Genomic DNA, 24,909 nt, shown 5'->3' on the forward strand with positions numbered 1-24,909 from the left:
ATCCCTCTCTTCAACTGACCCTGCCTTCAAGAGGACTTTAAAGGAGAACTACTGTTCAGAAGAAACACTGGCACACATGCTCCTGCTGAAAAGAATGGTGTTTTCTTTTCTAAAGATGAGAAAAGACTGGTCTACTGTATATTGCAGTATTTTAGCAGTTCTCCCTTTTGTAGGCTGATGTGATGGTTCACACTGCCAATTATGAAGATGTGCATTAGCCTTTTTAAGGTTTGTGATCAAAACAAACAATGAGGGTCATGAGTCAGTACAGTGTGTTGTGATACCCCAAGCTTTCTGCATACTGCATACTGTAAAATGTATTTCACTACTGTTAGAAGGGTTGGAATACATGATCTCAGTTAACAGTTCAACAGGAACCTTGTAAGACTCACCTATTGAGAAATTATGTTGACTTGATCATTTATGAGTAGTTATTCTAAGGAACCATAAGTCATTCTCTGTGAGACTCATTAGTTATTGTTTAGTTAATAGTGAACTATCCTAATCATTACTTCACTATTACCTCCTGAGTAGCTAACTAGTAGTCCTTGGTAGTTAAAAGTAATTACTTAAGTGTTAATGTAGCACTACTCATTCGTTCCTACTTAGTTCCTGATTAGTTACTAATTAACTATGACGCAGTATTTTAAAGTGTTACCCAAAAAAATGGGTGTTAGTGGTGCATGTCCAAGGACCCAAATCCCTAGGGGGTCCACATGTGCAATCTGCCATTCATCAGAGTTTCAGTTTTTGTTTTTTGGCATTTCTGTAAATGTACTTTGAATTTGAAACCCCAAATACTGCCTGAAGCAACTATGAGACCTGATGTCCATTTCCAATGCAAATTGTCTCAGCTGTCTGATTTTAATTTCAACGTCTCTCGTGCTTTATAAGGTTGTTGGGTTGTATTAATCTGGTTTTCTTGTTCTGTGTGCACATATTCTTGCTATTGTTTTATTTTTTAATCACTGTAGGATGTTTTATGGTGATGACTGCACTGCGCTCAGCAATAGACTAATCTCCTATCATGTCATAGCATTTGTAAAATTTGTTTTTAACTTGACAATTATTATCTATATAACCAGGGCATGAAAACACAGTTCCTTCCAGATGACAAGAGAGGTGACAAATCACTTAACTTTGCTTTACAAAAATCTTTAATTTAACAAGTTCACTTCTAGAAGCACAAGAATGTGATTTTAATTTTGTATACCACCAACCCCAGAAAATGTAGCTTGGTTGAAGCATTTATAAACATTCTTCAAACTGTAAATTGGAGGTTTTTCTTTCATCAAAACAAGGCTCTCCACACCGCAGTACACTGTAACAATTGTTGAGTTTATGTTTGACTGTTTTTAACAGTTTTCATTCATCTTACACTCTTCAAAAAACTCAACGTGAATGAAAGTAATGCTTTACATAAATTCAAACTTTAAAAACATTTAAATCAGCTTCTACCTTCTTCTTATTTCAGAATTTCTGTGATTAGTTCAATGATCTATGTATGAGGAATCATCAAACAAATTACAAGATGAGGCAGTTAAAGGTTTATATGTCAGAGGAGCCAGAATGTTTTTGGAGGTAAACTTTTGCCTTTCATGGAGCTCAGGGTTGGCAAGTTTGGTGATTTTCCTCCACGTAACTAAATCTGGTGATTAACTGCTGAGTTTGATTAGGTAAATCCCAAACTGTGCAGGACACCAGTCCTCCAGTACCACAGTTTTCCACCCCTCATGTAGGTAAATGACTGTCATCACCTCATAATTGTCATCATCTTTAAGCCAAATATAGATCAATAATCAGTGTTTCTCATGCAGTAGCTTCCATACAGTTATGTAGAATTGCATTTATATACTAATCTCTGTGTATCTACGTGTCAGGTATTGTCTATCTGTGTATCTAGGCATCACCACTGACCCTTGTTTCAGGGGTATCTGTAACGTTTTTGCACATGCAATGTATTTTCTGAGAAGACAACAAAGCAGTTTCATGAGTGGCTCTGCTGTCATTAATGCAAATATAAATGTAGTTCAGGATTTTTAAAGTAGGTCTGGCTATAGTGTGAGCAGTGTGTGTCTGCGGTAACTGTGGTCTGTGGCTGTTTCCAGTGAAGAACATAGCGCACACACTTTCTCTCTCACACAAACACACATGGCCTAAAGGACTCTAATAATTGTCTTTTACCTTGAGCGACGCCTCCACACAATGAAACTCAGGAGCTCTGTGAGCCAAGGCCGGGGAGCACTGGAGGAGGGGTAAAGAAGACATGTGGCGATGAGAGACAAAGCAGAATGCCATGTGTAGCCCCCTCCTCTTCCCCCTCCATCCTTCCATCCTCCTTTAACATCTCCATTTCTCCATCCCCTCTGTAGAAAAGGTTACTAAATGTCAGAAGGAGAGTCTTCATCATCTTCAATGGCTGTGCCGGGCACGGTACGTGTGTGAGGGGTTTGTGGGGGTGAGGGTGCAAGGCAGGTGAGCGGACGTATACGTGTGCGCACGCGTGTTTATGTGTGTGTATAAAACACAGACTAACTGCAAGCACAGGCCCAGGACCACGACAAGCCACAGGAGGAAGATCATTGAGTATATTATGTGAGCATTTGTATATTAGTGTGTTTATATGCACTTTAATAATGTGATCACCATCTGATTTTGGTAGCCAAGTTGCAAGTGGTCATGTAAACAGCATAATACACTGTCTTAAAATACAGTGTTGTAAAGCAGATTAGATTTCAGGAAATCCAATAAAGAAACCTGGATTTTACCCCAGCAATCGGGTTATTACGCACGTACCATTAATGTGATTGTCTGCTCTTTTGCATAAATATGACTGAATAAAGAAAAGTTCTTCAGAAATATTATTTCTATCTTATACTAGATTTGACACTAAATCTGCACCTGTTCTCATGTAGAAAATACAGTTGTGAAGTCACGTGCATCATGCACTGCATTTATAAAGAAATACGATTACCGTCTGACTCATATAGTCTGAGTTTTCCTATTATCAGATTATTTAAATGCATATAATGCATCATCCAAATTAGTGCCAAAGTCATATTTTTTGCAGTTCTCATTATTTAGTAAAAATTAAATACACTCACGGCCTCAAGGGCATTTTGGCGTATTACACCAGTTTGGCAAAACCTAGACTGTGATAGGACATTCTGTGTCCAGACAGATGGTTCTTTGATGTCCACTTGTCTTACAGTGTATCAGATCAGTCATGGTGTAATGAGATTAGGAATGATAAGATTGAATCTGATGCTGTGTATTCTGCATGGTTAATTAATCTGCAGAGTAATTTCATCGGAACACTCTGAAACAAGCTGAAATAAATATCTTCAGGGTTCTGTGCTTGATAGGAGAAAGCAGAACATCATCCAGGAATTATCCAGTTATCCAGTCATCATCGGCTAATTATTTTTAGCCTCTACTAATAATAAGATGCATTAAATGGAAGAGCAACTTTACTCTCTCTCTCTCTCTCTCTGTACTGTGCAGAAGTCTAGGCCACCTAAAGAAACAAACATATTACTGTTATTTGCATTTATTATTGCATACTATTTCTGAGCAATTCATACTGCCAACATAAATAGTACTACTATATTTTAGCAGGTGGCAAGACTGCATTCCTGTCCCTCATGGCCACTTGGTGAGCAGTTAAAACTCACTGGTTTTAAGGAAATGTTGCAAAGTCTGCAAATCAATGTATAATATTAGGAATTGTCACCTTGCATTTCCATTTTCCATTTTTTTTTACATAATTTGAAAATGCCAGTGTCTCTTTACATTGTGTGTAAATTTCATGATAATAGGAACAAAAGAAATCAGGGCAGTCGTGGGCTGGATGTTAGGGAACCAGCCTCGTGACCGGAAGGTCGCCGGTTCGATCCCCAGAGTCGACAGTCCATGACTGAGGTGTCCTTGACCAAGACACCTAACCACCAACTGCTCCCCGGGCGCTTTGGATTGGGCTGCCCACCGCTCCGGGCAAGTGTGCTCACTGCCCCCTAGTGTGTGTGTGCTCACTAGTGTGTATGTGGTGTTTCACTTCATGGATGGGTTAAATGCGGAGGTGGAATTTCCCCGTTGTGGGACTAATAAGGGTCTCTTAAATCACCCAAACTACTTGGAAAGAAGTCTGGTTCCATTGACTTTCACTAAAAGTAAAGTTTTTTTCCTTCTCCTGTAAAGTCATCATTTACAAGGTTTTGTTCTGACAACAGTGATATATAAACTTAGATGTAAGATAATCCGCTTGGAAAGTTCAAATAAAACACACACATGTTCTAAGCTGCTTCTCCCTCTGGGTCGCTGGAGCCTATCCCAGCTGTCATCGGGCCAAAGGCAGGATACACCCTGGACAGGTTGCCAGTCCATCGCAGGGCACACACACAGACAGACAGACACATGCACTCACACACTCACACCTAGGGGCAATTTAGCATGTCCAAACAACCTAACTGCATGTCTCTGGACTGTGGGGGGAAAACGGAGAACCCAGAGGAACATGCTCCCCTCCACACAGAAAGGACCATGGTCGCCCAGCCAGGGACTAGAATCCAGGCCCTCCCTGCTGTGAGGTGACAGCACTACCCACCATGCCGCCGTGCCACCCATCAAATAAAACAAGTCAAAAAATGATTAAAAGATGTAGAGAAAAATTTGATCACCAAAACTGTTCATCTATGAGAGAGAAGAGAAAATCAAGCTCCATTGTTGCTTCAGACCTGTACAAATCCACAAGTGTTTCTGTCCATCCTTCCACTGTGAGAAGGCAACTCAGCACTATGAGTCTGAAAGGACATGTTGCTATCGAGAATCTGTTACAGAGAAAATGAAATAGGAAAAAAGAAGAAGATTTGCAGCTGGTGGTGTTCTCAGAGCAATGTTCTAGCCATCGTAGTTTACTTGTAATTTTGTTGTTGAGGCATCTGTGTAATATAACTGTATGTGTTTTATAACATAATTTACCATGTTTAATTTTTGCACTTCATGGATGCAACACAGAAATGCATGTAGAGCCAGCTACTCATTAAATATGCACTTGTCTTCCTTGTCTTCCACCCTGCTCTCTCTCTTCCCTCAGCACACTCACATCCCCACTGCTGCCATCTCCAATGCAATCAGAAGTTATGTGGAATACTTATGCAGCCATAACTCATACAATTATTCTCCTCTCGCCACCAAATGCTACTGCCTCTATTTACCGTCATCTATATTTGATGACTTATAGGATTGCAGGCCTTTATAGCAATGACAAATTTGAGGCTGGTGACAGTTTAACGGCTGCTAAAGAGCTCTTGGAGAAATGACTGGGTAATAAAAGTAATATTCTAATGCTCTGTGTTTTTGCTCCAGTCAAAACCAAGCAATTGTTCCCAATTACTGAGCCACTAAGACGATTCCAGCTCACTCGACCTCACATACAGCATGTCTCACACATAAATAAACTAGCTGGTGGCTATGCTGAAATAAAAAGTCTCTGTTGCTCTCTGACTCTGCATTCTTCCTGAGGCCAGAGCAACAGATCCTACAGGAACACACAGAACTGAGGCCAGCTGGACACCTGAACACAACCAGCCCAGTGTACAGCCTGAATCTGTTCATTTGTTTCCAGAGCCAATTAAATGGTTCACATTGTTACTGTAGATAAGACTTGTACTGTAAATATGCCTCGTGAGCTCAAGAGGGTTACTGTGTGTTTGTGTTTCCAAATCCAAACCACGTTAACCTGCTAAAGTGACTGCAGCATTACTCAGACATGCTGCAGCTAAATGGACCATGCATAAATTCATTACCAACAGGATGAAAGCAGCTCTCTCTCTGTTGTGCTTTCAGTGAACCAGGGCTGTTTATGGTGAGCAGATTCATTTGAAGAATGATATAATCCAATGAGGTAATATAGGACACTGTCATTTCAGTGGCTTTTTATTTCATATATCATGAATCTACTATTATATTGCCACTCTTTAGGTGATACTACCACTAATAATAATAATCATCATCATCACCATCATCATAGTGCAATGAAAGTTGTCACGTTAATAGCACATTACCTCAATACATGATTAGCCTGCCACTATTACCCACTATTTTTTAATGCGGTTAACCCTTTGGGGTTTTGCATATCTTCTTAAAATCACCTTGAGCACCTTAATCCAATGTTTTATTGACCCAAAGTTTTATTATACACTTCCATGACCTAATAATAGCTCAACCAGTCTGCACTGATGTCACTGTAGTTACTGAATAATAAGCCTTGGCATGAGGTAAGTCTGGGATTCAAGGGGTCAAAGGCACTTATATATAAGTATAACATGATACCAGCATATAACATGATACCCATGTTTCATATCAAACTACTGCATTATCTTCTTCTAAAAACGCTGCAGAAAATTTAGCAGCTAAACTGTTTTAACAGTAAACTCTTTGGATGCTGTTTCAATCGTCTCCAATGTCGAATGAGTGAAGAATGAGGGGTTTCCGGTGTCATGGGTTGCCTGAGTTTCCATTGGTCAGTTTGTAGACGGGCACACAAATCGCATGTGTATCATCTACACATGGTGAGAGGCGTATCACATGCATCTCAACCCACTTCATAGCCTCCTAACTCCAGATGTGTGTCGCATGTGATATTGCGAAAAGATGGAACTGAAACTGCGACTCTACAGATTCAGGAAATGTTTGAACCTGTGTGCATGCGCAAGTGCTTGCATGAAACAAAGTGTCTGTGGACCTCACCTCAACTTCAGCCTACAGCCTGTTCAACCAATGGGAAGTCAAGTTGCTGCAACAGTGTCCACCCACCCAGTCGCCATGGGAAGGTGAAATCAGCCAAGAATTTTCACAACTGGTACAAAAGTTGCAGCTTTGCTTTTTTCATTTTATCAAACCTTGGTGACATTTATTTGGACATCTAGTCTCCTTGATGTGATTCATATTTTTTGATGATTCTCATGTTTGCTATTGGTTATATAAGTTAGTGAATTCAATCTAAAATGTCACTGATAACTAACCTGCTAACATCAGCCATTCATTACAAACTAGCTGACTATCTAAAGTAAAAGTACTGAACACTGGACTTTTTTGTCTGAATCATTATGAAAGATTTTGTTGCAAGTTTATTTAGCGTGGTTGTAATAAAGGTTGATGATTTGATGAGTTTGATGATTTGCTTTCCCTTGGTAGCTGTTTTCTCTGCCTTGAAAAAGCTTGTTGGGATGTCTGTGTTACATTACAGGTCAAAAACTGTTATATCCTTTTTTCATATTAAGCTATTAGTCTAATTTTTTTAGAAAAAGCCCATACATGAAATAATTCAACGATGAAAATAGAAATGGGATCATCTTAATTTAAGAAAAATAAATTTAAATACTGAGATTTAACAGCTGGAATCAAACTGTTTTGTGTGAGTGAATTCCTGGTGTTAAAGCTTTAATAATGTATGTAATGAAAATGTCTAGGCTTGTTAAAGACCTATAGGTTTATTTGCTACAATCAGTCAAAAATGCTATTGTTGGCAACATGCAGAATTTGAGTATTTATGTTCTTTCAGCTTTAATTTAAAAAAAAAAACTCAGAGACCCTTGATGTTGGGGAGTCATAAGAGAAATATATTTAAGATAAAAGCTTAGAAAGAACAAAAATCATCTTCTTTCAGCTCTTGAAATGTCCTATTTTTAATACTGCAAGTGCACTAGATTACATATACTGGACTTTCAAATCTATGAATGGAAAGGTATGTTTCAGTGTCAAAATAGGCAGGAAACTGGCCTTCAAGGATATGTTGGGTTTTCCCAGTTGTACCTGGGCATTTTCACCCCTGGGTACAGCTATGGATGAATCAATGAGCAGCAAACTAACAAATGCAAAAGCAAAGTGGAAAGATAAGGTTCATCTCGAGAAACTCCAAGTAACACAACTCCTGTATGAAGTGAGAAGCTGTAAGCATTGACATATTGATGACATATAACTTATAATACATATATAAACACTTCTTAGCTGGAACATGCGGCCACTGTTGCTCTCACCGAACATTGGCAATGAAAGCTGGACACTGCGGTCACTCTTTGGAAAGTATGAAGCATGATTTTTGAAAATGTTTCTATATAGCACTAAAAGGGTCCTTCTATTGTCAAGCTTGTAATAGAAGAATCCTTTATGGTACTATATAAAACTTTTTTTTTTTTAAAGGTTCTATATAGAACCATCTACAACACATTCTCCATCAATCTAAAGAACCCATCAATCATGCAAAGGGTTCTTTGTCCATGGTTCTATATAGAACCATTTTCTTTACTAAAGAAGGACCATAATTTTTAAGTGTGTATAGCAAAGGGAGCAGAAAGACGTTTTAACCCAGTGTCCTGCTCATGGCCTATGACTTCATCATGCTGAAGCTGAATACCCTGCACCATCGACTGCTTTGATTTTAACTGGCTTATTGTGTCTAGCTTGGACATTTGGCAAATCATGTTAATCCCTGCAGCTCTCTGTTTTATTTCCCTCAGGAATAATAAGATTCCAGCAGAGAGACTCACTACAAAGCAGTAATAAAGATGCTTTTTGTGACCCACTTAGAATTAGTACGCCAATACGACAGCTGAATTGACTCTGATGAATAATACTATCAGGGAAAAAAACTGCCAAACTGATGTAAGAGAGGAGAGTGAATGGGCACTCCAGTGTTTACTGGATCTCTGTATTATTCACATAAGCTGCCTATTCCACACATAAGCATGTTACCATAAACCTAAATAATAATGTAAAGGCAGCTAATGACGCGAGAAGTAAACTATTTTTAAAGGCAGAGCTCTAAAATATATGCCCGTTCTACTGAATTAGTTCAAACTGCAGTCTCACAAAAATAAATAAATACAAATTTGATAAACCTATTCATTATTGAGATCTTTGCAATATTTGCAACCATTATATACCTATTCAAACCCAAGGCATTATTGAGATAGTAGTAAGTTAAATGGTCGCAAAATAGTCATTTATAGGGTACTTTCTATTGGGAGGTGTCCATCCCAAACCCTAACCTCTAAATTTGAACTTGTGAAGGAAAAATTCACATTTTGTGTTGTATTATTTACCTGTTGTTGTTTGTTTGTTTGTTCAGTTTGTAATAAAAAAACACAGTGAGACTGCATCTCTGTCCCTTATGGCCACATTGTGAGCAGTTAGATTCCATTGTTTTGAAGTAAATGTGTCCCAAGATCCCAGTTTGAAGATCAGTGTGCAACCTTAAGAATTGTCATGGCTAAAATGCACATTTTCTGCAATTAAGTAAACATTTTTTGTGTTTTAATAAAAGATATTGGGGTTGTATAAGCGTTCAAACTGTTCAAAGCTGGGTTTGCTGGTCATGTACTAGCTAGCATTGATGAGTTCTGCTGAAAATGAGCTAAAACTGACACTACTCAAACAGTCACTACTGAAATATTTAATAAAGTTTCAGAAATGACATGTAATCTCAAAATGGAATGTTCAGTCATTTATTTTAAAGGTATAGGGCCCCACAAAACTAAGTCTAAAATCCAACTCAGTTAAAGGGAACATATTACACTTTTCTGTTTTTTTTCCTTTTCCATTAGCAGTATTTAGATTTTAGTGCATGTAAACAGTTTGCGGTTACAAATCCCAAAGTACATGCCAGTGGGAATAACTCTCTCCCACAGAAACTTGGAATTCCTTGGAATTCCAGCCCTTTTCCTTTGTTACAAGATGATGCAATCTTGCAACACAATCCTTATTGCCCACCTACCGTCAAGCTTGGCACGTCTTCGCACACGATAGCTGCAAAGTAAAAAACTACCACTTTGAAACATCCTGCGCCAGTCTAGTTTACAAAGGTGCATTAAACCTACTGATTTGTTCTACCTGACTTTTGTGTAAGAACGTCCACAGCCATTTGGTCATTCAAAACAGAGTGGGCAAACTGTCCACTCAGAGCCCACTGGGCTCATCAGGAGGTGAGGCTTAAAGACTTAGTAGCTCTACCAGAGCATTTCAGACAGAGGGAGAATACAGATGTATAGCACTGGGAACCTAATGTGTTTTTGGAACATTAAAGAATGTAAATCTATCATAGACCCCATAATAAAATTATGAACACTGAAAATAATAGGTCCTCTATAAAAATCGGGAAAAAAAAGTAGCTCTAGAGCTAGTTTGGTAGAATGATCCACTTACAGAGATGAGGTTACATGTACATACTATAAACGATAGTCTGTATCCTGTGTTAAGATAATACTCCAAAAGGAATAGAGCATAGTATTCAGGAGGAACATAGTGTCAAGTAGTAGGTTAACCAGATGCCAAACGACATCAGGTAAAAAATCTATAGGTGGAAAGGATGGAGGTTTCCGTACTTTGTGCTTCTCAAAATATTGCTGAATTCTATTAAACATTTAGCACTAAAGTCTTGAACTAGGTGAACTATGTCATGTTTTATGGACACATTGTATTGTCTCTACCACCAATCTGTGGATAAAAACGACAGGAGGGGTCTTGATGTCAGATAGCTGGCATCGTTGTTCGGAACAGTTCGTTTTTTTTGCTTCAAAGTGACTTTAGTCTTTATCAGAAAATAATGAGAAGATATTTTGGTATCATATTGATGTTAAAACTAACAAATAGTAGTATTAAAAACTGTAAATCCCAGTTTAACCCCCATGTGATAGTATATGTAAGATTATTACACTTCAGTTATGTCATAAATGTATTAAAATAAGCATGTTTTCTCCTGTTATGACAAAATGCTCACAGGATGTTCATGGATATTGGAGGTTGTAGGGCTGGCTAGATGTGTTGTTGTCTGTCTGAAAAGACCAACACTCATGAATGCCATACCAAGCAGCAGAACAGTATGTACTATGCCCATAAAGAAGAGCACTATGTCATAATCAGTTTTGAGTGCAATGCTATTAAGTTTCTGAGAGGTAACCTCAGTTGCGGGGTTCATGCCTGGACTGCAGCAGCGATAGTCCATAGTTGGGTTTTAATAATCGTTCCATTTAATTCCTGTTAGTACGGCTCCTCTCAGTAATCAGCATTCTTAAAATAAACCACCTATTACAGCAAGCATGAGGTGTGTATGCATGAGGTGTGTATGCATGGAAAATACAAGAAATAGTTTCCTGTTATTGTGGTTTTTATCACACCCTTATGTTGACAAGTCTCACTCTCTGTCCTATGACTGGCTAATAGTCCTTCATTACTAGCCAATGCAACAACAAGGGTATGAGGCTTGTCAGAATAAGGGTGGGGAAAATTAAATGAGTGACATCGAATTAAATTAAATCGAGCCAAATCCAGTGGGCGGCTCATTGAATTTCAGAGCTGCTATAATTACTCCACTCTCGCTTTGGTGCAGGTACAGCAAAATCTCCCTAATATGGCTCCTCATATGCTGGTTAAAATTCAATCAGACTGGAGAATGCAAAAATTACTGCGCTCTCAAACAATGCTGGGGCGCCATTTTGTTGTCTTGGTTTGAAGCGGAAAGGATGTGCTGTTCTGTTGAAGAAGCGCAAGTGGTGCATTTTCCGCCACTGACTGAAGTGAAGGGTGAAGTACTGAATAAATACTTTTCAGTTTGTGAGGCTAGGCTTGCCATTTGACTGTTCATTTTAGACATGTGTATTCAATCAGTGTGACATAAGTGTAGTTTCGTAGGGATCTAGAAGTGAAAGGTCACGTCACATTTCATCACAGCACACAGACATATGCGAAAGATATGGCCTACATTAGATATACACTGTGTGGCCAAAAGTATGTGGACACCTATACATTGCATCCATGTGAACCATGCACATTAATGTGTCACTGGTCCCACATCTGCAGCTATAACAACCTCCACTCTTCTAGGAAGGCTTTCCACAACATTTTGGAGTGTGTCTGTGGGAATTTGTGCCCATTTAGCCAAAAGAGCATTTGTGAAGTCAGACACCAGTGTTGCATGTGAAGACCTGCATTTTAAGGGATGTTCCATTTCATCCAAAAGGTGCGAGTTGGGGTTGAGGTCAGGGCTCCATGCAGGTCACTGGAAATTCACCACACAAAACTCTTCTTAACTGTGTCCTTGTGAACCTTGCAATGTGCAAAGGGGCGCAGTCCTGCTAGAACAGACAAGGGTCTTCTCCGCATAGTGAAGCCAGGTTCTTTGTTACAGAAAACATGTCTACACTGCTCCAGAGTCCAATGGGAGCGTGTTTTATTCCACTCCTGCTTACACTTAGCATTGCACATTTTGATCTTAGGCTTGCATGTAGCTGCTCAGCCATGGAAACCCATTTCATGAAGCTCCCGACACATTTTTTTTACTAATGTTCATTCCAGAGGCAGCTTGGAATTGAGCAGTGAGTGATACAACAGAAGATAGGTGCTGAACTTCAGTGCTTTGCAGTCCCACTCTGTGAGTTTGTGTAGTTTACTGTTTCATGGTTGAGCTTTTGTTGCTCCAAGACACTTCGATTTCACAATGACAGCGCTTAGAGTTGAGTGGAGCAGATCTAGCATATCAGAAATTACACAAACTCACTTGCGTCAGTGGTGGCTTCCTATGGCAGTGCCATGATTAAGGTCACAGAGCTCTTCAGCATGACTGATTCTGCTGGCAGTGTTTGTCTATGGAGATTGCAAGGTTATGTACTTTGTATTCACCTAATAGCAATAGATGTGGTTGAAACCAAATGCATTTGGCCATATAACATACATATAAAAGTGTTAATATAATCTGCTTATAAGCCATGAATTTAAAGCTACTGTAGGCTAAGGTACACACTACAACTGTGGTAGGTTATGAACTAAATGCATCTTTATTATGTAATAGCCAATATGTTGAATGTGCTGCTTTTTAAATGGAAGAGTAGTGAGGTCTGGCTTTACTCTTTATTTTACAACTGGCTGCTCTTCTTTTAACCTTTAACAAGATTATCTGAAAATGGCTAAATAAGTTTAAGCCATGCTGTACAACATTGGGTCTAAACGCACTTGCAGCAGTTTAATTGAAGGACAAAGCAAGCTCTCTCTCCCTTTTGCCACTCTATCAATCTTAAATCGGATCTTGCCATCTCACCTCCAGGAGTGATACCATATGGCTGTTTTTACACCGTTCCTTTAGGGGCCACTTGCCCAAAGCTCCTGTGTGAGAAGGCCGAGAGGACTCTGGCAGTGTAGCCTGAGCGGAAGAGATGGATTGCAAGTCAGCCTCCAGTCAGCGGACCGGGCTCATGCCCAAAGACACACCTGGTGCACGCCACAATGCACATTACTCGTCGTGTATCTCCTGTGACCTTAAGGTCACCCAACTCACACTCATGCAGTACATACAGATATGAATGACTCATCCACCTAAAGCAATTTTTCTGATTTTGCAGATAAGCAGTGATATGTGTTTAATGGGCTAAATTGTGCTTTGCCAGGTGGTCAGTGTCAGGGCCTGAAAAACACAACCCTGCACTCTGCAAAAGGTGCTTTGAATTAACATAATTTGGTCATACAGAAATAAAATATTGTTGCTGTCCAAAAAAATATATATTTTCAAAATGGTAGCTTTATAGGAGAAGGCAAAACCTTTTTTGCCATTTGATGCAAGTGCATGGCAAAATATTACATTCCGAGCAAAAAAAAAGCTTTTTTTCTATTGATCAATTTATCTTCATGTGTTCATATAATACAAAGGACAGTTGCTGCAATTAAATGATGCAATAAAAATTAAAAAATGAGACACAGGGTTTATTGAACAGCAACAATATGTTTTGTCAACACTACTGCTGTCTTTCAGTTACTTTCAGTTACTTACTAATTGAGTTCACTATGTGCTACTGATTGACACATTTGCATTGTGCAGATTTTTAGATTTTTTTTTCCATTGTAGGAATGAGAAGGTGCCTAAAAAATACAGTGCAATATGTGCATTTTTTCAGCTCAGACATTAAATGCACCGAGAGGTTAAAAGGAGGCAGTAGAGCAGTAGACTAGTGTTTCACACCCACACACGGCTATCATCTGCACCAGCGCTCTATCAGTTGTTCTGTCTGTTCCACCATATCCCACATTCTCCACCTTAGAGAACAGAAAAACCCCTCTCTCTCTCTCTCTCTCTCTCTCTCTCTGTCTCTCTCTCTGTCTGTCTTTCTCTCTCTTTCTTCACGCCTGGCCGGCCTGTCGGCTCTTGTTCCAGTCTGCTCCTCAGATGGATGGCTGGGCCGCTGGGTCCTAATAAGCGCTCCTCAGCAGAAGCATTCAGGCAAACAAAGGCCAATATAGACACCAACCTCCTCCCAGTTTACTACACCAGCACACCATCCTCAGCAGCTCAACTCCTCGCAGCAGGCATTACAGCAGTTGTTTCTGAAAACTCTCTCAGTAGCCCACTGTAGGACCAATGACCACTATCATGCCATCATGCCATTCTACACCAGCATTGGCTTGTATGGTTAGGCTGTTTTCAGTTTCAACACTGAATGAGGCATGACGAAAGCGATATGTGCATAAAGCCAATCAGTGTGTCATTAGGTCATACGACTCACATGCTTCTGCTGCTCTGAGCACAGTTGGCTAAGCATGCTGGTTATGGTTTGTTAGCATGACACGCCAAACTGCACCCAAGTGGAAAGGCTGTTAGAACAGTTAAACTCAGCCCTGCAGTGGACAAGAGAAAAGAGTCCAGCAGGGCAGTGGCAGCCTGTATTATGGTAAGCCTCAAATCCTCGAATGCCCTTTTGCACAGGCCAGGAATGTAATGGAGGTGGAGGCACCTTTACTTCACTGAAGACTCTCAATTTCACTTCTCACCCTCTTAAGCTTCTGATTAAGTTTTAGCCAACACTCTTCAGGGTAGGTGGTCATCATTAGCTGTCCCAACACACAACGGATCACTGAGTAGTGAGGGGAAATCATGGAGCAAGAAGGAAGTGTCCATTTCTATATGTGTTTCTCACCCATGCAGCTCTATGAGATTTGTTGACTCTGATAGAACCAGTGGATAACAGGACACTGATGGGCCATGGCAGCCAAGGCACATCTCCTTCTCTCCGTTTGTTATTCCACAAAAAGCAGGAGGCTCTTCCATTCTCTCTCCAAGTCGTTCATTTCAATCCAACTGGGAATCATAATAGCAATGCAGAGCACACTTTGTGAATGTGTGCCAGATGTATCAATGCTTGAATAAATCTCAAATTCATCTGACACTTGGTACAATAAACATAACAGAGGTTATGACAGAAAAAATCAGAGGGTGCAAATTTCTGCCAGAAGGCACGAAACACTGGGAGTGACATGGGACAGAAGGGGTAACAGGGTGAAGAAAGGAAAATAGCAGAAAAGATGAACACAAGTTGATTTTGTGCATAAACACTGGAGTTTGCTTATTATGCAAGCATTATTTTCCCCCTAGGAGCTCATTAAAGTCTTGAATGCAGAGGAGAAAAGGCCCCTATCACCTGCTGGAGAGAGAGCGAGAGACACAGAGAGAGAGACCAGCCGGAGAAATCCTTGTCACTGGGAATAGAGATCTGAACAAGTCAGTGTCACTGTCACACACACACACACACACACACATATTCTAAATAAGCATGCTGACACCTAAATGAACATAGGTGTACACACATGTACACACACACACACACACACACACACACACACAAACATGCAACCTCCGTAGCATGTGGACTGTGTAAGTAGTTAGTTCGTCAAGCCAACAGCTGGATCACATTTCAAGGCCGAGAATCAGATTAAGAAAAATAAAAATGACCATTTAATTTTTATTGGATCAAAGCAAATAATAAAAAAACAATCATTAAATCAACTGATTGATGAGTAAAAGGGAGGAGTTTTGCCTGCTTAATATTCACATATATCTTACAGTCAATGATAATAAAATTCCTTTATAGTAATTCTGATATAGGTTCAGTGTAGCCACATTTTTTTTGACCAAAACAAAAACAAGAAGCATCGGTAGCTGGGCAGCAGCCTCATGATCCACACACACAATCACTAAGTATTAACACTGAAATACGGAAATACAGATAGTCAACCAGATTCAGTTAGCCATAGAGTATATCATATAGAAATTTGAAGGTTTTTTATATATCTATATATATCTGGTATACAGCAAGAGTCTCTTTGAGGAGATTTGGAGATTCCCCAGTCATGAAAGAGCAAAGGGCACCCCCCCACCCCACTGTGAGAGGAGAGGACGGACTGGAGAGACGCAACAGAGTGACTGAAATTAACCATCAGGACGGAAGGGAAGAGTGTGTGAGGTAATGTTCATGGAGAGAATGTACACAGAGTAGGACTAAGCATTAATGTGAGCTAATGGAGGTGGGTGGTCAGAGGACAGATGGAGGTTGCGGTTCAGTGGTGATGGACATTCCTTAAAGCAGATGAAGGTATGGATGATATGTGCGTGGGGGGGGGCAATAGCCTCTGTAGTTTGTTCGTTAATCATTAATTACCATAATGATAAGTGTAATAAAAAAAAGTTTTGGCTGTCCAGAGCTGTAGTCAAGCAGCAGAGCGAGCGAGTGTGTTGGAGAGCCTGCCTTGCCTATTCCTTCTATTTTTTAAATTTTAAACTCTATCTCTCTCTTTCTCACACATACGCTCTCTGTCATCCACTCTCTCACTCACTCTCTCTCTCATACTCTCTCTCTCATTCTCCACAGTCCTCCCCCAGGCCGGCGAGCTGAAGAGCATTAGTCCCTCCGTGGCAAGCCCCTCCTCTACAGGGGGAAGACGAGGAAGCCAGAGAAGGTGGAGTATTTCCAGCCGCCCATCAGGTTGCCCCGCTCAAGCTTGAGGTAGGCGCGGTCACCTTTCTCCATTTGGATCAGAACCCCATTACTGGCAGCCTCACGAGTCACGTCCTGATCCCCAGCAAAGGCCGAAATCACTGGCCACCCATTGTGCATGAGGCTCACCTGCAACACAAATGCAGGTTGTTAATCCATTGAGACAAACAAACCTGTCAGCTGATCATCAAGCCAAAAGTTGGGACACAACTCATTGAAGGATTTTCTCTATTTTTACTGTTTTCCACTTTTTATGATAGTAGTGAACACATTAGAACTACGTCATAACACAGAATTTTACAAAGGCTAAAAGTGTTAAACTGTCTAAATTGTCTTGATGCCATTTTCTCCACCTATATATACACATATATATATATATATACAATTTTGCATCAACTTTAATGTTTAGTATTTGTCTTCCAACCAAATTTATTTTGTATTTAAGTGTAAGCTATTATATCAAAATGTATATTTCATTGTGAAAAATGCATATTCAGTCAGATTTGTGTTTCCAAACTTTTGACTTGTATGTATATATATATATAGCCACATATGTAAAAGTTTGAAACCTTCCCCATTAAATGATATTTTATTTATTTTCTAAGTGAATATAACACACCCCGTACTGAAAACAGATAAATATTATATATTCAGGAAATTTGAATGTACCTTTTTATGTGCTGATATTAACATTTTTGGAAAAAAACATGAAATGTAAAATATTGTGCATTAAAATTTGCAGTAGTTTGCTCAGTAGTGTTCAATTATTTTCACTTCAAAAATAAGTTAGACAAGGCATTTGACCAGGGATGACTGTCACTGTACAAAGAAAAACAAGTATTTCCAAAACAGTAACTTTACAGGTGAAAGCAAAAACATTATTTACTTTTAATGTAAGTCAGTGGAAAGAGATTTATTTTCTAAGCAATTCTGATGCATTTTTATTGGTCCGTTCATCACTACATTTTCACACAATGTAAAGAGCGCCTGCTGTGCTCAAATGATGAAGAAAAGAGAAAATCGCAAAAAATGAGATATATGTTTTTCTTTGGACAGTGACTATACAAATATATATATATATATATATATATATATATATATATATATATTTTTTTTTTTTTTTGTATATATATATACATATATATATATATATATATATATATATATATATATATATATATATATATATATATATATATATATATATATTTATATATTTATATATATATACAATTTGAAATCATTTCATCATGAATGGACCAGTAGAAATGGTCCAAAATACTGTTTCATTAATGTACAGAAAAGTTTTTTTTTCCTTGTCTTATAATGTGATATGAGGCTTTGGTCCCTACATATAAATATGTTTTCACTCATATTATGAAGTTACATATGACCTCAAACATCTTGCATCGCTTTCCATGTATTTACTGAATAATAGGAATGAAAGTGTTGAAATAGACGAATGGCTTATATAAAGACACACCTACACTCACAAACACTTTTTTCTTTCTATTTTTCTCTTCATCCGCTTCTTAAAGGAAAATAAGATGTAAGTCTCTTTTCCTTTCCGTATATAAATTCCCATAAAAGAAACGAGGCACAAGTTCTGACACAAATGCTTCAAATGAATACGGCAGTTCAAGGTGATGTGATACACTTTACTGTAGAGCTCCAGGCATTAGGAGACCGGTTGGCCTTCTTTAACCTCTTCTTTCAGAATTCAGAATCACTCTATTTATTTCTGATGCTGGCGAATGCTTGACTATCACAACCTATTGTTTCCTTGAGTAAGTGGTAAAGCTGTTCACCATCTCTATGGGCCTGAGTGAGGACTGACATGCTGCTTTGTTTGTGGCTGTACTCTGTGTCAGACTCTTTGGATACTTTCAGAAAGGGAGGAAACTGGCATTTGATAGATGCTCAGTCTGTGTGCAGCACAAACAGAGGTGAACTGGCACAATACCAAGCCTGGAAATTACACACACATGAATACACATTTACACACATCAGAGCCAAAACACAGGTGACAAAATATGAAACAAAATACCCAACAACTATGTCCAATGCCTCGTACCACAGTGATGCGTTAATAGATTAGCAAATGCACTGTAGAATAATAGCAGCGTTAAAAGACACTCGTGGCACAAAGAATTTTTCTGAGTGACTTGTTCTCGCCACAGAAAAATGGACTGTCTTAAAATTTCAGGCCCAGACATGCGCCCAGTCACCCCCATCAGCCGCAATTACATGGCAGAGCAAATGGAGAAAGCGGTTGGAGCATGGTGTCAGGTCTATTCAAGCCACTTCATTAATGCTAAAGCACCCAATTAGGAGGGAGAATATGGATAGAAAGCCGACTGAATGGGTCTCCACCCTCGGTTTAATGCAGCTGTTGGCAGAACAGACAGATTCTGACACACAGCTTCCGGTCCAGATAACAGCCAGCAGTGCACTGACAAAAGACCCAACAGACAACCCCTTCCCACCACCACCACCACACCCTTTAAACACCACCAAAACTGTTACCCAGTCACATGCTTCTCTTTCTCCCGTCTAAGACAGACATAATGACCCACGTTGGGTTCAAGAGAAAACGAGAGTGCTTCTCTTTCTTTCCTGATTGGTATGTCTCCATTCACACAGTCAGATACTGAGAGTCAGAGAGCACAATTTCCCTAATTACTCACTGTCACATTCAGAGACTTAGGAAGAACAATGTTCAGTAGAAAAGTTTCAAGAATTTTTCTACATTAAGCTTTCTGAGGTCATAAAGGTCGGCTTACATTCCTTTCTTTTCTTAACTCTTGGCCTAAGCCTAATGGAAGCTCTCTGTGTAGATAGATTTAATATATGTGGTACATTACTGCTACATTTCTATTTATATTATGACATTTTTCTACTTCAGACCAGGTGTGCACCATAACAATATGCCAAAATGTTCAGTTTCAGTGTATTATTACTGAAGATATAATGTAGGAAATAATACAAATTTCTGCCTGTATGAAAATGGAGCTACTTAATCTGATTGCACAGGGCCTGTAGAGCTTACTGAATTCTAAGCAGACACCTAAAACAACTGGAATGTGAAGAAATGGAACACTTTCTCCGGCACTGCAGATAGTTCCAGTCAGGCCTTTACACCTTCTGTCCAGGAAAGCTGAGGTGCACCCTAAAGCTTCTGTGAGAGAATTCTTTAGACCCAAGAGAGGGTTTATATATCATATACATCAATGTATCACTACAATGTTATTATTGTGAATTACAGCAAGGCCACAATAGGCATACTGCGCTCTCTCAAGCTCTTCAGTGTAGTGGTTCAGTGTAGGATTTGCACCCTTAATTTTATGCAATTTGAAGAGTATGATATATAACAAATTACTGGAAGCTATTAGCGCTTTCAATCATTTTTTTATATACCATCAACTTATTATAAGAGGATTACAGTGCAATCATCACTGTGTTCTCGCCTTACGCATCTTACTATATGCCTTTGCTTGTGCTCCATTGCCGTTTGCATTTCACACTTCTACTTACATAAAGAGTAAAAGTTAGCAACATTCATGATTTTATTTCACTCATCTCATTATACAATCTTGTCTCTGCCATGGTTTCTCAGACTTCAAAGCACCCTCTGTGAATTCCAAGTAACCATTTAGAAGGCAAAGGGGATTTTAATGTTCACATGACTGCAGTCAGAGCCTTCACTCACATGGGCCTGTTATAGACCTTTTTTAAAAATATTATACAGCACCCAAATGCATATGAAATTCTACTGTGGACTTGTCCTTGAAGTGCTGCATTTGAACCCACCACTCACATCTGATAAAACGAATGTGCAACAAATGGCCAGATGTTCAAAAAAATTGCATCGAAAAAAAAAAGATAAGCAGTGTATTTACGGCCAGTGCACACAATTCTCATTTCCCAGAGTTTCTTGAGATCCATATATTGTAGATATGGTCTACTGCACTATTTATGGATGTCAGGAGACTTATTTGTATTTAACTGCTGGCTCGCTGGATTTCCTTACTGGAATTCTGTACTCCTGCTAGTCTTGCGTAGACAGCGGTTTAATTTTGTGATGAAAGTAAAGAATTTGGCAGAATCTAGTTTTAGCTAACAGTACACCTAATCTCCCATTAATGAATATGTGGATTTATGTGTATGAAAGAAGATCTATCTGAGCGTAGACAAATATCATCTCTATTGTACAGGAATTACTGTAATTCCCAATGTTATCACGTTATTCTGTCATTGAGCGAAATTATATTTACAAAAACTCCACCCAATAGCTCTGCATTCCTCACTCTGCTGTATATATCATATGTCACTGCTTCTCACAGTTGACCATTAGTAGAACAGTGATTGAGCACAAATGTCCACTGGGTTTCTAACACTCCAAAACAGCACCGCTGTAACTGAGCACATTTCTACCCTAATGTACTATTATAAATTATGTGGGTGAACAGAACAGGGGCGAGTATTATGGGCAGTGTGTGTGTGTTCTAGCCCTTCACTCCAACACTGTTGGACATCTGAAGTATATCAGCCGTGTTCAGCACCGTGGACAGCGCCCCGCCTTAACTTACCAATATCCGAGCTTTTCTGCACTTCCAGTTTTCATAACGAGGTACTTGAACCAGGTTCTACATAAAACTAAAAAGGGTTCAAGTAACTACAGAAGAACCCTCTTTGGTGCTATATAGAACCATAACACCATCAATTTGAAGAACCTTTTTTCCGTTCAAAGAACCAGTAAGCGTGAAATGTCTCTGTATGGTTCTCAAAAGAGCCAGCTAATGTAGCAGTGAATATGATCAGAGTGGTCTTCGCCCCTCGGGGACTTTGTGGTTGTGATTGCTGCCTTTGAAACAGCAGGTTGGTGTCAGCGGATGCTCAGTCTGTAATAAAGAGCTGAAACAGGTGAAACTCTTACGAGATATTTTGTTGACTTTTTCCTTCACTGAACGCAAGTATTTTTTCGGTATTACGTCTAAAGTTGTGCTTTTGCCTTGCATTTGGCTTCTCGGCACGTGTCGTCTGTTTACTTTGTAGTGCGTTTTTGCCTTGTTATAATGCAGCAAGCTTCAGCACCGAATAGCAACAAAGCAGGACGGACGAGTTAAAGGTGAGAAACAAAAACAAATAAACAAAACAAAACCTGGAAAGTGTTTCTAGCGCGGTGCGAAGACCATAAACGTGTGTTGAAGCAGCTCACACGAGCAGAAAGGCTCGGGTGTCATGAGTGAAGGCGGGGCGCTGTCCGCGGTGCTGAACACGGCTCGCTCTCTGTGTGTGACAGACGGCTGAAGTGAATCGCGCCAGAATGACCAGCCGTCCTTTACTGACGTTACTCCAGTGTTAGTTTAGACCGGGGTGAAAGTGCACTACTCCTCCACACACTGTCAGTAACACACACACTGGCTCGTGCACACTTTCCACACCCCCGTGACCACACGGCGTGGCGCACCCATCAGCCCCACTGACCTGGATGGTTTGGCGGTTGTACACCTTCACGACGTGGAAATTAAAGCTGTAAATCCCTTTGCGCGGGGCGAAGAAATTGCTCCTCTCCTCGTCGAAACTCCTACCAACGTTCACGAGAACCTGAGGAAGAGAAGAGCGGTGTTTCTGAAAAGCAGGGCTGATGCAGCAGCTCGTTCAGCGCCAGTTCAGAACCTCCGTCAGGCTTTTTAACTAAACAACAGAATCTAAACTACATACACAAAGGAAAAAACCTGAACGATGCGGATGAAGCCTGTACCTCTAAAACACGCTCTTCATGGGTTCTTTAGTAGAGGCGAGGGTTGTGTACAGAGCCACGATAGCTAAAAGTGCCATTTGAAAGCTTGAGTGCAGTGAAGAACCTGTTGTGTGTGGTTCTTTTCTGAAAATGGTTCGGCTCTTTGCCTGATTTTGGTACTAGATATGCTTTTTGCTAAGGGTGAACTCTGGTGTCGATTTTTTGATCTAATCAATGGTTCCAGGAAAAGCCGAACATACTGAACCTCACACCACTTTCTTCTGACACGTTTTCTCTCCAGACTCTGGGGCAGATAACCGCCCCCCCCAACCCCCCCAACACCACCCCCAGCATTTAGCATCTTTTCGAGCCCAGAGTTCCTCACCTGGTCGAAGTAGATGACCATGGTGCGGTTGCTCATCTCTGACGGCTCGTGGTTGGTGTTTCTTACTACGGAGAAGGCCACTTTGGCGCTGCCGGAGCGCACCGAGATGCCCAGCGCGGTGCCCGTAGGGTCCGAGGTGGGGTTGGAGTCGCAGACCACCAGACATTTCCCCTCCAGGACGACCGGCTCTGTCTCGTTCTGCGCGCTCGCGAGACTCGCCAGCCACAAGGCGCCCAGCAGCACGGCTAACATCACCGCCCCCAGGGTCTCCGCTCCGAGAGAGAGAGAGAGCTGCTCGGCTGTCAACTCACTTCTTCCCCCGCGCGCGTCACGCCAGCAGGTCTCACGCGCTCCTCTCCTTGTTTCCCTTCTCTCCGCGCTAGAAGTGAACTCCCCCCGTTTCGGACGTCCAGATAAAGTTTGTTTGTTTTTCACTCTGTTTTCGGTTTGTCTCGAGCCTTTCCTCGGACTGCCTTTTCCCCTTCTCTTTCTGTGCTTTGATCCTCGGGTTCCACTTTTTTCCCCTGCTTTCTTCCTCTTCGCTTCGTCTTCCCTCACTCCGTCGCGAGGCCCTCGTGCAGTTGGCGCGCGCCTGAACACATAGCGCGGGCTCCGTCGCTGCTCGCGCGCTCAATTATTGATATGTGAGATATTAGAGGTGAGGCGCGCGGAGGCTCGAGAGCGCTGTTCTCCTGCCCCTCCCCTCTCCCTCATCCTGCCCGTCCCCCTCCTCTCGGCGCCCAATCAGCGCACGAGCGACTCCTCTCTTAAGCCAATGGCGTTGCGCGGGTCCGCCTGTGCTCTTTATGACGCGGAGGAGGGCGACCACGCCCCCTGAGAGGATGCTACAGGTGGACTGCGCTGCTGGTAAAGGGCAGGAAGGAGACGTTACGACCCCCGCCCCCCCCGTCCTCCCCCCAAATGCCCTCCTCCCAACCAGGACTGTTAAAACAGCGGCGGATTGAGCTCCTAACGTCGCGCGCTGGACAGGAGGACGCAGATTGGCTGCAGTTTTTTGAGATTTGATGGATTAAGGGTCAGAACATGAGTCGACAGGACCTGCTGGACAAGATAGCACATTTTAAAATGTTGTCATTTTTGTTCTTTTGTTGTATTGTTTATATGTTTGTGTATTTTTTACATGTTTGAATGTTATTTGCGCTGCTTTATTTACTGTTACTGTATTCTTTGGAATACGTCACTGGACCCCCAGTTGCTGAAAGGAGGACACGTCTGTTTTTAATCATCTACATGCGACTAGCAACAATAGAAATTAGCCTAGAAAAGACAGTCGACTCGGTCACTGCAAACTTTTAACATTTTTTTGTGTCTTTTTCTTCTTTATATATTTCTCTCTTTCATTTTCTCGTTTGCTTTCTCTACATATGTTTCTTTTTCCTTTTTTGTATCTCTCTCTCTCTCTCTCTCTCTCTCTCTCTCTCTCTCTCTCTCTCTCTCTCTCTCGTGTTTTTGTGCTCTTTCTTTATCACTAGTTTCCCTACATATCTGTTTCTTTTTTCTATTTCTCCATGGCTCTAACTTTATATATTTGCCACTTTTTCACTTTCATTACAGCTCCAAATCTCTCTCTCTCTCTCTCTCTCTCTCTCTCTCTCTCTCTCTCTCTGTCTCTTTACCCTCTTTCTCTCCCTCTCTCTCTGTCTCTCTCCCTCTCTCTCTCCCTCTCTCTCTCCCAGCTCTCTTCCTCTCTTTATCACATTTTTCACTTTATTTACGACTGTGCTTTCTCTTTACAGCTCTTTTTTTCTTTTTCTTTATAATTATTCATTCTCTGCTTTTTCGACATCTTCCTTTAAAACTCTACTTTCTTTACGTATCTGTTTATCTTTCTTTATAACTCCACTCTTTCTCTATATCTTTCACTCTTTCTTTACATCTCTAAATTCTTTATATTTCTGCGTGGCGTGCCTGCATGTGGACTTGTGTAGCACAACAATCGATGAACACACGCA

The 24,909-nt window shown here is 40.5% G+C and overlaps 1 protein-coding gene across 1 annotated transcript; it reads right to left on the reverse strand.

Moving 5' to 3' along the window:
• Positions 1 to 12,804: 12,804 nt before the first annotated feature.
• cbln1 (cerebellin 1 precursor) lies at positions 12,805 to 23,566 on the reverse strand. Its single transcript, XM_017696380.2, has 3 exons — positions 22,937 to 23,566; positions 22,296 to 22,415; positions 12,805 to 16,937 (listed from the first exon to the last, which is right to left on the reverse strand). Exons 1-3 carry the CDS (start codon positions 23,186 to 23,188, stop codon positions 16,740 to 16,742), a joined length of 570 nt encoding a protein of 189 aa, XP_017551869.1. The 5' UTR covers positions 23,189 to 23,566; the 3' UTR covers positions 12,805 to 16,739.
• Positions 23,567 to 24,909: the final 1,343 nt, after the last annotated feature.

Source organism: Pygocentrus nattereri, chromosome 7 (genome assembly GCF_015220715.1).
Source record: "Pygocentrus nattereri isolate fPygNat1 chromosome 7, fPygNat1.pri, whole genome shotgun sequence".
In the NCBI taxonomy this organism is placed as follows: Eukaryota; Metazoa; Chordata; class Actinopteri; order Characiformes; family Serrasalmidae; genus Pygocentrus; species Pygocentrus nattereri.